General features: G+C 47.7%; 1 protein-coding gene across 2 annotated transcripts in view; it reads left to right on the forward strand.

The window, feature by feature from the left end:
* TBC1D31 (TBC1 domain family member 31) overlaps positions 1-14062 on the forward strand; it is a 1687314-nt gene that overhangs the window by 832167 nt on the left and 841085 nt on the right. For both annotated transcript variants that reach the window (XM_069621570.1, XM_069621571.1), the window contains exon 10: positions 1704-1850. In XM_069621570.1, the coding sequence (XP_069477671.1) occupies positions 1704-1850 (147 nt within the window). The remainder of the gene's footprint in view (positions 1-1703; positions 1851-14062) is intronic.

Consider the following 14062-nt stretch of genomic DNA (forward strand, 5'->3'; position numbering starts at 1 on the left):
TATCACTGGTGGATTTTTTTGTTCTTATATTTGGTTGAGAGTACTTATCTGCCCATGTATATACTTCGTTGTTCAAATAGTCATAGGTATCCCTGCGGAACTTTCTAATTTTCCTAGCTTCAAGGTCCTGCTCGTAGCTTTCAAGCTTGATATTAATATCTGCCAATATTTCTGTGAAAGATTCAGTATTAGTTATCAGTGTAATTTCATTTGACAGTACTTCTATTTCATTTTCGAGTTGTCCAATGTTTCCTGATAGTTCTTTGATAGTCAGCAGTATCAGATCTAGTGAGCACTTATTGAGGATCTGTTCCCACTTTTCGACGAAATCCTTGCTCTCTTTGCATAAGGTTGGACGCAGTGGTATCCTCAGCCCTCTTGGGATTCTTTGTACTTTATAATATCTGCCGAGTGTGCCAGCGTGCAGTTTTCTGTTAATTAATTTCCTAATTGAATATTCAAGTTGCTTAATTTTACTTGTCGGGTCATTAGTTGCTTTGGTGCGTGCTGTATCCTTGATCAACCCTAATATGGCATCTGCCTCGTCGGCTGTAAAGCCTAATGTTTTCGCCCTTTTATCTGTTAAATGCTCGATATCTTCATATGACATTATTAACTGTGGTGTGCTGCAACCCAAGAAAAATCCACGGATGAAGAATACAAAATTCAGTCCTCTCTCAAAATCCTATTATAACCTGTGCTTGTCCTACCACTAAAACTAAATAATGCAATATGGTCTAACATAGTTCAGAATCACTATACTTTGGCTTTGGGTGGCTGATTTCTGACCCCCACCCACTTCTGTCTTGAGTTCTTAATGTCTCTCAGGACCTCGGCTTCTTGATGCTCTTTTAACTCCTGAAAAAGGTTACTCGGGACCGATGTGTGCTGTGAGAAGTAATTTAGTAGCTTAAATGGTTCTTGTCCACCTTGGAGCAGCTATGGTTCTGATCTCTCTTTGGTCCTTGACAAAAACGTCTCTGGGTCATCTGAAGTGAAGTTACAAGTCGACTAGAACTGAAACGCATGCAAGAAAAAGTTGTGTGCTGGTCTACAAAATTGACTAAGATTGGGACATAAACAGATTTCAACAAGAGACAAAATAATTACGCACATTGGGCCTCACTACAAGTTGGGCGGTGTTGGTAAAATGCAGCGGTTTTACAGTATACTGCTTCATTACTACACCACCCAGCTATGATTTTGGCAGAAAGTTGGAGGATGCGCCTCCAGTTATGAGCTGGAGGTAAATGCGCTGACTTTCCACCAAATTTGGGCAAAATTACCACCACAGTTATTGCACCAAAATCCCCCATTGAGTCCTATGGACTAAAAATAAATGGGAACTTATACTGCCTACTGTCACTTGAAATCCGTCAGTAATACTGCTGGACCAAGTGGCGGTAATGGTAATACAGTTTGGTGGTATCTCGACAGATTTACCACCGAGATGCCACCAAACTTATAATGAAGCCCAATGCCTTTAGAGATGAAACTATCACACCCAAACTATGTGCCCCAATTCTAATGCTCTAAATTTTGCGGATTTCTAGAGATCTCAATTCAGGTGGGTTCTGTGTTCTAAAACATTTCACAATTGGGTAGTTTAATTTCAAGACCATATGGTGTGTCTAAAGTTGTTCTCTTCAGTTTTGTCTTTTTTTTTAAGCAGAGCTTGGTTTATTGCTCATTTTGTATCGCAGAATGTTTATTTGGCGTTCCTTGCTGCGACTGCCAGAGAACCATACAGCGTTTAGTAGTTTAATCGACAAAGGGACACACCCTGCATACCTGCACCTACACGAGGAATATCCTATCAAGAGTCGAAAACTTTCACGAGTATTACAAAGGTATGTGATTGTGTATCCTCATACAGCTTATGATTTAATGTTGCAAAACTGTGGTTTGGAGTACTTGAGTTTAGAAAACATGTAGTCTTGAAAACGTTGTGCAAAGATGAAAACAACATAACATTATGGAAAATAAAAGGTGTGATAAAATATAAAGGCAGTGGGGTGAGAAAATTGCTGTCTTTTAAGTTATTTTTGCAGACTAAGTGAGGTGGCACCCATTTCCCTCTAAAGAATGTTTAATTGTTTTACTGCTTGCAGCTGGATTTCACTGATGGGCAAATAAAAATGTCATCATACTCCTACGTACTGTCCTCTTACCTCCATTCTTATGGCATGTCGTTCCTGGGAATGGGGATGTAAATGGATAACGAAGAGCAGCATTTTCTGAATAGTTACAAATCTGGATCTGTTTGCTGAAATCAAATAGTCGCTCGTCGAATTTATGACCCACTACCCCCTTCACACTGTATCGTTCCCGACGACCCTCCTTCTGGGCCTCCCTCTCTCCGATTCCCTGACAGTGAATCAGCTATTATTGCCCCTAGTGGGTGGTCTATGTGTGACATTTGACCTTTTGACCTTCAAGCCCTGTATCTCCTTACCACACTCCTGCTCCCCCTAGTCTCCTCCTCCGTCCAACTCCACTCACCTTCTCTTCTCCCCATGCCCTCCTCTCTGATGTTCCTATCGCCTATCCTCTACGTCCACTCTCCAATGTTTCTACCTTCCTACCACTCTCCACTCTGCTACTACTACTCTCCCTCTTCCACATGACTACTCTCCTTGCACTACCACTGCTCTCATTTCTCCACACTTCTCTACGTTGACTTCCACACTTCTAGTCCTCTCTTCCACCCTTTGGTGTTACAACTCCATCCATCCTACCACTACTTCTGCTCTTTCACACTCTAAACTCAGGGATATGGTTCCCTGCTGAGCCTTACTACACTCACTACTACTGTTCACTAATCTCACTGTTAGGGATAATTCTCATCTATGGCTAATTTCCCTCACCTAGTGAGTCCTCCAGCAGCTTTGCTGGACTTCTGGAGTTTATTTTTTTCCACTGGGTAAGAGTAAGAGCTTTTCCCCCACTCTTACCTGTGTTTTGCTATGTGTTTCCACCTGTTTTTGTGATTGTGGGCTTTGAAGGACACCACTTCAGTAGCCCCCTTCTTTGTGTGTGTCACACACCACCTTTTGTGCAGTGGCACTGGGTTGTCGTTCAGACTCCCACCAACTCCATTTCTGAGGCGACTACTGTCCCCCAGAAAAGGGTAAAGTTACCATTAACTTTACTTAGTCAATCTACCACTGATCCAGTACACCTCATCTTCCATGGAGTACTGGAAAGGGTTAATTCGTATCCCTTTTGATCTGTACCTCCTAGAGCATGGGTGCACAACATACAGCCCGCGGGCCAGTTGCGGCCCGCCATGCTGTTTTGTGCAGCCCGTGAGGCACAAAGACTTTCCTAATGGAGGTCGGCCCGCAAGCAGCATCGGCCGCCCTCCATTAGGAAAGTCTTTGTTGTCTACCGGGCCGGACAAAACACTGGCCGTCATTGGCTCAGCACACACGCACCACGTCGCTCCTACGAGCCTACGAGGTGTGCTGCACCAATGGAGGAGCATTTCAGCCTTGCTTGCCATGCCAGCCGTAGTACCACTCCACTTACCTCGCCAGCGTTCCAGCTAGCCTGCCTTCCAGCACGTCCGGTAAGTGGTCTGTTTGTGTTTGTGTGTCGGGTCTGTTCTGCTGTATGTTTGTGTTGTGTATTTTGAGATGGGGGCTGGGGCGGGTGTCGGATGTGCATGAATGTTTGTTTTTGAATGTTTGTGTTGTGTATGTTGAGATGGGGGGTTGGGGGGATGTCGGATGTGCATGAATGTTTGTTTTTGAATGTTTGTGTATGTTGAGATGCAGTGTCTGTATGTGTGCATGCTTGCTAGTTTGTATGCTGATTTGGGGGGGTGGGGGGTTCGGGTCTGTATGTGTGCATGCTTGCTAGTTTGTATGCTGATTTGGGGGGAGGGGGGTTCGGGTTTGTATGGGTGCATGCTTGAGAGTGTGTGTGCTGAGTTGGGGTGTGGGGGGTTTCAGGTTTGTATGGGTACATGCTTGAGAGTGTGTGTGCTGAGTTGGGGGTGGGGGGTTCGGGTCTGTATGGGTGCATGCTTGAGAGTGCCTGTGCTGAGTTGGGGGGTGGGGGGTTCGGGTCTGTATGGGTGCATGCTTGAGAGTGTGTGTGCTGAATTGGGGGATGGGGGGTTCGGGTCTGTATGGGTGCATGCTTGAGAGTGTGTGTGCTGACTTGGGGGGTTCGGGTCTGTATGGGTGCATGTTTGAGTGTGTGCGCTGAGTTGGGGGGTGGGGGTTTCGGATCCCTACGAGAGCACTTTCTTCAGCAGCAGCTGCCATATCCCAAACCAGAGTTTTGTTATAATAGCAAAACGCTTATTTTTCTATGGTAATTAGGTAGGGACATGTACCTGGTTTGAGGGTGTTTTACAGCACCAAGTGTAAACTGTACACTGCTCTGTATAAAAACCAATTATCATATAACCAGCCGACCATACCACTGGAGTACGGAACATTTCTAGTAAATTATATGAATGATGGGAATAAACACAAATCCTGCATGTACACAATGCCAATTGGAACGTGTGTAGTTGGGGACAGTTAGACACTCATGTCACTCATTTGACACACAAAGCTTCTGCTAGAATCCCTATTTCACCCTACTGGGCTACAGAAAGGGGAGGCCCAGTGGGTTACAGAGCTTGGTTGAGGGGTGAGGGACATGGGGCATAGTGTTTGGTTGGGGGTGAGGGGGCCATGGGTCACAGGGTTTGGTTGGTGGTGAGGGACATGGGGCATAGTGTTTGGTTGGGGGTGGGAGCCATGGGACATAGTGTTTGGTTGGGGGTACGGGGGACATGGGGTATAGTGTTTGGTTGGGGCTGAGGGGGACATGGGGCATAGTGTATGGTTGGGGGGGAGGGGGCCATGGGGCATAGTGTTTGGTTGGGGGTGAGGGTGCCATGGGGCATAGTGTTTGGTTGGGGGTTGAGGGAGCCATGGGGCATAGTGTTTGGTTGGGGGTGAGGGGGCCATGGGGCATAGTGTTTGGTTGGGGGTGGGAGCCATGGGGCATAGTGTTGCACTCCAAGAGTGAACCCAATAATAAAGCTAAAACAGGCACAGTTAGGAGATGTACATCCTTTGCTTTTTGAGGAAACCTGACTCAACGAAGGCCATACTCCTCTTGGGCAACCCAAACAGCAAACTATAGCAGTCCAAAATAACGGAATGTCCAATCTAGGGTCAATAAAATATATATAATTTAATTAAACAGACGATATACAATAACTAAATACAAATAAATTATAACAATGGAAAATGTGTAGTACAAAATGTAAGTTTGAAATGCAAATAAAAATCGTTACCCCTCAAAAACATATTCTTTTTCCATGTGTTTACTACAAATTGTTGGTTTAAAAAGCCTCCTGCCACGCCCCGCCTACCGCCCCGCCGACATTTACTTTTCGGCCCACTATAGCCCTCATGTAAGGTACTTTCGGCCCTCTGTCAAAATCAGTTGTGCACCCCTGTCCTAGAGCATTGTTTCGCTCTTTTAACATTTAGACATGGCTGGTGGCAGTGGTATCTACCCTAACTTTCTACCGCGGTTATCTTATATAACGGTGGTAATATTGTAGGCTATTGTGTTAGCCTAGAACTTAAACCCACTTGACCAAATCCTTTTTCCTTTGGCTTCGGTGTGGTTTATTCGCCATTTCTTTTTGTTAAACTCCTTCTTGTGTTTTACTTTGCGCGGCAAACCAGGTTTGCCTTCTTTGTTTGCGGGCTGAATGTGAGGGAGGGGTGTAGTCACCTCCTACACAGGGTATCCTAGGAAACCCAAGTCGCACTTTGTTACGATTGGTCAAGGTGGTTGTCTGGGCTGGACAACCCCCCTGCTGCGTGATTGACAGCCAGGCTGTGTGAATGGGGGTTTTGCGCATAAAAGGCAGGTCTCTTGGGCTAGAAGTCAGAGAGAGTCGCCACTGCAACTGCAAGGAACCGACGAGAAGCTGAGAGAACGACAGCTGCTGCAACTACCTCCCCGGTGAAGCCCTGCTGCAGTCCTGAGCTATCTACCTTCAAGACTCAGAGAAGATCCAGTCCGGAGTCTTCTTCCCTTGAGCTTGGTGGGAACAACCAGCTCATCTTTCACAGCTAAAGGATCCTCTTCCTTGGTCGAAATCGCTGCACACAGCTGTAGTGCTCCAGAGAGCCATCTGAAGAGCCTCTCCTGTTTTTAAGGAGCACACCTTTTATTCTGTGTCGCTGCTGCCGGCCTCATCCCTGTGTGGTGCAGACCCCCTTCAGACGTCCTCCTTCACAACGAAGCTCCAGGAATCGTGGGTCTGCGGGAAACCACTAAGAACAGCTGCCCGGGCACCAGCTGCACCGTTGGAACAAGGTACTGTGTTCTGCTTGAGGAAACTGGGTGAATCCCTTTTTCTTCGTTTCCAAGGCTTGCCCTTGTCTTCCCTCCTTCTTATAACTTTTGCTTCCGAACATTGACAATATCGAAGTACTTTTGGCTATGTTGAATCGTGAACTGTCTGACCGTGTGATCTTCGGCAACTGTCCCCGGTGTCTTTCGACCCTGGCTCCGGCCCTTTCACTTTTGACCTCCTGTCTTTGAGTGTTTCTTGATTCTGCTTGCCTAACCAAAATATTGCCTGTGATTTTTGCCTCCAACTCCCTCTGGGTATCTCAGTTGCTAAGTGTGTTTTTGCCCTGGTAGCATTTCATGTCACGGATACGCGTTTGTTTAGTAGACCGAACTGTCAAAAAGTGATCGCAATCGTATTCGCGGTAACGTGTTTTGTTCCTAACATCGACTCATTCAAACACAGGGTACTTACCTTGAGACTTACTGTACAAAGTGAATTGGTTAGTTGTAGTATATTTAACATGTGGTTTTTATTGAAGTTTAATGGAAGTGTTGTGTTTATAACGAATGGTTTAAAAATAAATGTACTTATATTTTTCTACCTGAAACCTTGAGTCAGTGTTTGCTTGAGTCACAGTAATTGTGGTCCCTTTGTGTAATCTCTGCTACTGCTCATATACTCTTGACATAAGCCTGGGTACTCTGCTACTGCTACCTCTATAACTTAGTAGTACAGGCTTGTACCAAAGGAAAAACTTGTATTGCCACCTGTAGTCTTAATCGTGTGTAGTGGTCCTTAAGGGCACTGCTCGGGATTCTGCCTAACACTCACCACTTGCAACTTCTCTCCTACACCCCTCTCTACTAGCCTCATCCTCTCCAAACAGCCCCTTCCTCTCACCATCCTACTACTACCACCCCACTCCTATCGCCCATGCAGTCTCTAGCTCTCTCCCACCTTCTTTGCACCCCCCACTTCCTGCACTACACTATACTACAAACAACTGGTATCACTCTTTCACAATTACCTCACCTTAGCTAAGCTCTGGCACAAACTCACCAAAACTACAGTCTACTGTTTGTTCTCCACCTGGTCTCTCGATCCACCTTCACCTCTTCCCATTACCTCACCCGAACAACCCACACTCTGCCTTTCCTGCTGCCTGCTTTTATTGTGTGGGGCTGTTGGTTTAGTGCCTTTCTCCACTGCCTACTGGCTGCAGCGCTTACTTGACACACTGCAGCAATCCTGGCCCTTTTTTCCCCCAGGTCCCATGTGAGAGGCTTTTAGAAACTCCTCTAAGCATCTTCCCCCTTTTCCAGCACAGTCTTCCCAAGAGTCTGTTTTTTTTTTGTCATGCTGCATGGCTGGAAATTTGCTCTTCTACTTTGGTGGCAGAGTTTCTGGTTTCCTGGGGTGCTGATCACTGTTGGGATGTTGTGAAGGCTCCTGGGTCGTCTTAATGCTCGTGTAGCTGCTTTTCCCTTCTGTGGATAGGTTCACATTCTCCCGCATGGGTTCTGGCATTGTATAATGCATTGCTAGTCAACCTGGTCTTTATGGAAAAAGTGGAGAAAAAGAGGCATAAGAGCCCTCCTCCAAGATGGCGCTCAATTGGGTCACTAGATCTAACTCTCCAATCCAGACTAGTTTACTTCAAAAGGGTGACAGCCTTTCCACACAGGCCAAAATAAATAGCCTCGCCTCCACAATGCTGTACGTTGCTTCGATCTTGAACCGTACGCTTCTGCAAGTTTTCCTCTCCTCCTGGCTTTCCTTTATTTCCTAGTTACTTCCTTTTTCACCCTTGCCACCTTGCTAAATGCCTTTACCTTTCTTGCCTTTCCCCCCCTCATACTTTCCATCGTGCTCCATCTACGCCCGACTCTGAGTTCCAGTGTGCAACCTGTTCCCAATTCCAGGTTAACCAGAGCTGCTATGCAATATGTTCACCAGAGAAAAGAATTCTATCGAACTAAGTATTTATGTTATTGCTCATCTAATCTTGAATAACTTGCAGCATCATATTCCCTAGCCATATCCCTCATTTTTATCGGCTTCTAACATCATCCACTCTCTGCATCATCCACTCTCTGCCGATCCTTCGACTATTTCGCAGTAGCACTTTCGCGTCCCGCTTCCTTAATTACCAACATTCCACGTTGCTTTATTTACTGCTTAGTCTCCAACAGTACCGCAGCCGCACTTTTCAGTGTTGCACTCATGTATTGCAAGTGTTATCAATCTCTATACTATTCTTATTCCTTTTCCTCCATTGTTGTTTCATGTCAACTGTTTCAAACCTCTTGGTACGAATTGGGAAATCAAGAAACTGCACTTTACAATCAGTATTGACATAACACCCTCGGAGGACATTGGGTTTTATTCCCCATGAGGATTTCTGTAACGCTCACCTGATTCCCGTAGAGGCGCCGGTCTTGACTGGGCGTATACCGTATCTTCAAAGGTGATGTGTAACACACGGCTGGCACTTTGGGCTGGACCTCTGTGCACTGTATGTCTGACTCGAAGGGTAAGATGTCTGCAGATAGAAAATATGGGATTAAGGAACTGGGTTATTGAATGTCTCTCTCTTCTTCCCTTTCTCTTCTCCTGTAGAACCCCAAAGGTTAACGCTCTCACCTTAGGTAAGTGAACGCCGTGCTTTCCATCTGCCTCGGGGCAGGGTGCTGTAACCAGTTTCTTCACTGGATAAGGGGAGCAGGCCTCTTGACTTCAGAGGACTGCTGTCCGTCGTTTACTGCACGAACGGTAAGTTTCGAGTAATTCTAATGTCTTTAAAGTCTTTAGTAATGATGTTTCTTGTTTTGCAGGGTTCCGGCGATGGCGGATGACGGGCTGAAGTGAGTTGAAGATGGAGCCCGTGTGATGAATAGAAGCGCCTGGAAGCACGTAAGTAAGCGCTTGTTGCCTGCTTCACGATGCGCTCTAACTGTCTTTTTATTTTGCAGGTACAAGTTCGGAGCGGCTGCAGGGTGCCGGAATACCCACTGGGTTAGATGTGGAAAGGAGTAATGGCACGTGAGTATTAAAGTTCCCCAATGTCTTTAAACGCACCTTGTTTTGTCTTTCAGATGCGGGATGCAGCGCCGAAGGCCTCCGGAGCGTGCGAAGAGTTGGTAAGCTTTTGTCTTTCAGATGCCGGAATGCAGTGTGAAGACCTCCGGAGCGCACGAGGAGTAGGTAAGCCTTTGTCTTTCAGATGCCGGAATGCAGCGCGAGGCGTTGGTGACAGCCGATTGACCAGGTAAGTGAAGAGCTGTCACTGAAGACCGTAATGCTAACCTGTTCTTTCTTGTCTTTATAGGTGTTGCTGAAGACTGGATTCAGGATGGTAAGCCTTTTTCCTTAGGCCCAGGATCAGATGCAGAAGACACGATGAGCGTTCTGCTGCAGAGGATGCAGAATAACGCAAAGCAAGATTCATCCATCGGGTGTGGTTTAAATAGCCTCCTGTAGTGCTTAGGTGTCTCCTTCCACAGCCCACGCCTAGGTAAGAAAAGAGTTCCTGCTTTCCAGAAGAGTTCCAGTGTTCTGAATCTAGGGAGTGGCTCCTGCCCCACCCAACAGGAAAAGTAGTTCCAAACAGAAGAGGATCAGAGGCTCAACTGGCAGGCAAGTAAGCAGCATGGTCTGCTGCAGGTAAGTCCACCCAAGCATTATGAGCCCGGCGCTTCCAGCGCTGGGACTGGGCATATTTATGAGCCTGGTGCCACTGGCGCCAGGACTTGGGTCCAAAAGGTCCCAATTGGGACTGGTTGACACTCGGAACCTGGGTTATGGATCTGCTTCCAAGGGAGTTGGGAAAACCCTGACCTTTTGGAAGCAGAGATCATGACAATTTCCCATGCTCCACCCCCATCTCTCGTTTCAATCTTCAGTGACTGGTGTGGGATCTGGAATGTTCTCCAATTACTTTGAGAAACGCACCTCACTTCAGGTAAGGTCCATTGTTTTATTGAAATTGTTGACCTGTGCTTTGTGAAACTGATCAAATTCATAACACATGAAGTCACATGCTCATGAATATTCCCCGTCTCAGACTGGGAATCCTTGGTAAAAGAGAAAACAATTTCACTTTCACTTTAAAACTGTATTTCTCCTCAAAACTAATCGTGTTTCTCTGGGTCATACTGCCCCCCATCCAATGACAGTCCTCTCCCTGAGCACCACCCCCTGGTGGCCATCTTCAGATTTTTACTGCACGATTCAATGTTGGTAGTCCTCAAGTTGTTCTCCGAACTATTTTCGTGTGTTTCTGATTTTTTAAAATCCGATAGTTCTAATTTTGACTGATTTTTGCTTAAATATCTTTGGCAAAGGACAGAGGCCCGCAGTGAAGATTTTCAACCACCATCGGATTGTCATCGAAGTTGCGAGAAGGCCCAGCCTTGGGCCTACTTTGCACCTTTTCAACCATAAGTGAAGAAGGAAATTGGAAGCCTCTTCAAACTCTGCGCGAAGTGTGCATAAAGTAACAGTATTTGTGGAAGATCGGTATCATAAAGGCTTATATTGCCTGCATCCGCACCACGATGAGGGATGCATGGTGTGCTGTGGTTGCTCGAAGAAAACCAAAAAAGACTGCTGCAGCAGACTGTCAGCATGGCTCGAGTCGAACAAGCCATTGAATCAGCTGCGGGGCAGAGTTAAGCCTCATCTAGGACCGGACGGTTTGAGGAGCAAACTCCCTCGGAGAAGAGGTCGAGATCCTTCAAGGACCTCCCGCTTGCGGGGGTCCAAGAGAAGGCCAAGCTCCATGACACTATCGCCGCTGGGTTTGCTGCTGATGCGGGTCCCGAGTCGGGCAAAAGGCGATCGCCATCACCATTGACCTCTATGGTGAGCCTAACATCGAAAGGGTCCTCTTCAAAGAGGAAGTCCCTAAACCCAGCAAAACTCTGTGTGTCCGTGGATTAGCCAACCAAGGACGAGTCCGGAGAGGACTTGTTGAAGCTGGCAAAGACTTTGTAGAATGCCAGTTCAACAGAGAAGACGACAGCACCGTCGACAGAAGCAGCGACAAGATAATCGCTGTAGAAGTCAACGACAACTGCTGCGATAGCACTGAAGCAGAGTCGGTCTGCAAAGGAGGTGGCGGCCACTCCACAGGTGTCTTTACCCCAGAGGGGAGATAAAGCTGCAGAAGCAGCAGTGGGCGGCCACTCCAGGATCAGGAATGGACCCGGCGACCGCACAGATCCAGCAGCCTCCTGAGAAGGAGAGAGAGACCGTACCAACGGTGGAGCTTCCCCGGTATGTGCATCAGGGAGCTGTCCCAGACAGACTGGAGCAGATCTACTTGAGTACCAACGTGGACAATGATCTGCAGGATGATTGCTACACGGATCACAAGGAGTCTCCTGCTTGCAAGAGGAGGCGCGTCAGTCCAGACCCGACTGCCCTGACTCAGTACACCCCAAAACATAGGGACATGTTGTTGGATATTCTAACAAACCTGCACACACTGGTCACTGAAATCCAGCAGAGGATGCCTCCAGGACTTACGCCTTCACAGGACACGCAGGAGCTCCTAAGGCTAAGCGAAAGAGAAAGGCCAAAGGGGGCAATGGTCAGTGCCATCATCAAACGGCTCCACCACCACCTCATCGTGAAAAGACCCCACTCAGAGCCCTGGACGCGGACACAAGCGCCACACAGCCACCACAGGCACCGACGAGGACGACTACTTCTTCACGGCCGATGGGGAGACTCTGCACGCGGACAAGCCCCATAGAGCCTCCCCACCCAACAAAGTTGGCTGTAACGTTCACCTGATTCCCGTAGAGGCGCCGGTCTTGACTGGGCGTATACCGTATCTTCAAAGGTGATGTGTAACACACGGCTGGCTCTTTGGGCTGGACCTCTGTGCACTGTATGTCTGACTCGAAGGGTAAGATGTCTGCAGATAGAAAATATGGGATTAAGGAACTGGGTTATTGAATGTCTCTCTCTTCTTCCCTTTCTCTTCTCCTGTAGAACCCCAAAGGTTAACGCTCTCACCTTAGGTAAGTGAACGCTGTGCTCTCCATCTGCCTCGGGGCAGGGTGCTGTAACCGGTTTCTTCCCTGGATAAGGGGAGCAGGCCTCTTGACTTCAGAGGACTGCTGTCCGTCGTTTACTGCACGAACAGTAAGTTTCGAGTAATTCTAATGTCTTTAAAGTCTTTAGTAATGATGTTTCTTGTTTTGCAGGGTTCCGGCGATGGCGGATGACGGGCTGAAGTGAGTTGAAGATGGAGCCCGTGTGATGAATAGAAGCGCCTGGAAGCACGTAAGTAAGCGCTTGTTGCCTGCTTCACGATGCGCTCTAACTGTCTTTTATTTTGCAGGTACAAGTTCGGAGCGGCTGCAGGGTGCCGGAATACCCACTGGGTTAGATGTGGAAAGGAGTAATGGCACGTGAGTATTAAAGTTCCCCAATGTCTTTAAACGCACCTTGCTTTGTCTTTCAGATGCCGGAATGCAGTGTGAAGACCTCCGGAGCGTGCGAAGAGTAGGTAAGCCTTTGTCTTCCAGATGCCGGAATGCAGCGCGAGGCGTTGGTGACAGCCGATGGACCAGGTAAGTGAAGAGCTGTCACTGAAGACCGTAATGCTAACCTGTTCTTTCTTGTCTTTATAGGTGTTGCTGAAGACTGGATTCAGGATGGTAAGCCTTTTTCCTTAGGCCCAGGATCAGATGCAGAAGACACGATGAGCGTTCTGCTGCAGAGGATGCAGAATAACGCAAAGCAAGATTCATCCATCGGGTGTGGTTTAAATAGCCTCCTGTAGTGCTTAGGTGTCTCCTTCCACAGCCACGCCTAGGTAAGAAAAGAGTTCCTGCTTTCCAGAAGAGTTCCAGTGTTCTGAATCTAGGGAGTGGCTCCTGCCCCACCCAACAGGAAAAGTAGTTCCAAACAGAAGAGGATCAGAGGCTCAACTGGCAGGCAAGTAAGCAGCATGGTCTGCTGCAGGTAAGTCCACCCAAGCATTATGAGCCCGGCGCTTCCAGCGCTGGGACTGGGCATATTTATGAGCCTTGTGCCACTGGCGCCAGGACTTGGTCCAAAAGGTCCCAATTGAGACTGGTTGGCACTCGGAACCTGGGTTATGGATCTGCTTCCAAGGGAGTTGGGAAAACCCTGACCTTTTGGAAGCAGAGATCATGACAGCCTCCCCACCCAACAAAGTTGGATCCTTTCAATCCATCATATCACAGGCTTCGGAACTGTTTCAGTTAACACCAGAGGAGAGCAACAAAGCGGCTTCCTAAACCAACGGCACGAGTCGAGAAGAAAGACGATCACGTCTCTTCCCTTCCTGGACAACATCTGGGAGGAGGGCCTGGTGCTAATGAAAAACCTGAATACGGCCCTGACCAAGCGGGACAGGCTGGAGAAGAAGTACAGTGTCCCAGATTCAGCCCCCAGGTGCTTAAGGTCTCAGCCCTCGCCCGACTTGGTGGTCTCGGCAGCAGCCAGGAAGCGCTTGGCGAAAGAGTCGTTGGCAGCCATGGTACCTCCGGACCAGGACGGAAAGAAGCTGCATGCAATGGGCAAGAGAATAATTTACACTGCAGCTTCTAGTCCCGATATAACCGGTAACAATGGTTCAAGTTGGGTCCTGTACTGGACTTCCTGCCGGAAGACAAGGAGGTTGAAGCACTGGAGCTCTTTCAGGAAGGGGAGGTGGCCTCGGATCACGCCATCACGGTGGCAGTGGACATCATGGACCCA

Source organism: Ambystoma mexicanum, chromosome 5q, assembly GCF_040938575.1.
Source record: "Ambystoma mexicanum isolate Mex_15411 chromosome 5q, UKY_AmexF1_1, whole genome shotgun sequence".
In the NCBI taxonomy this organism is placed as follows: Eukaryota; Metazoa; Chordata; class Amphibia; order Caudata; family Ambystomatidae; genus Ambystoma; species Ambystoma mexicanum.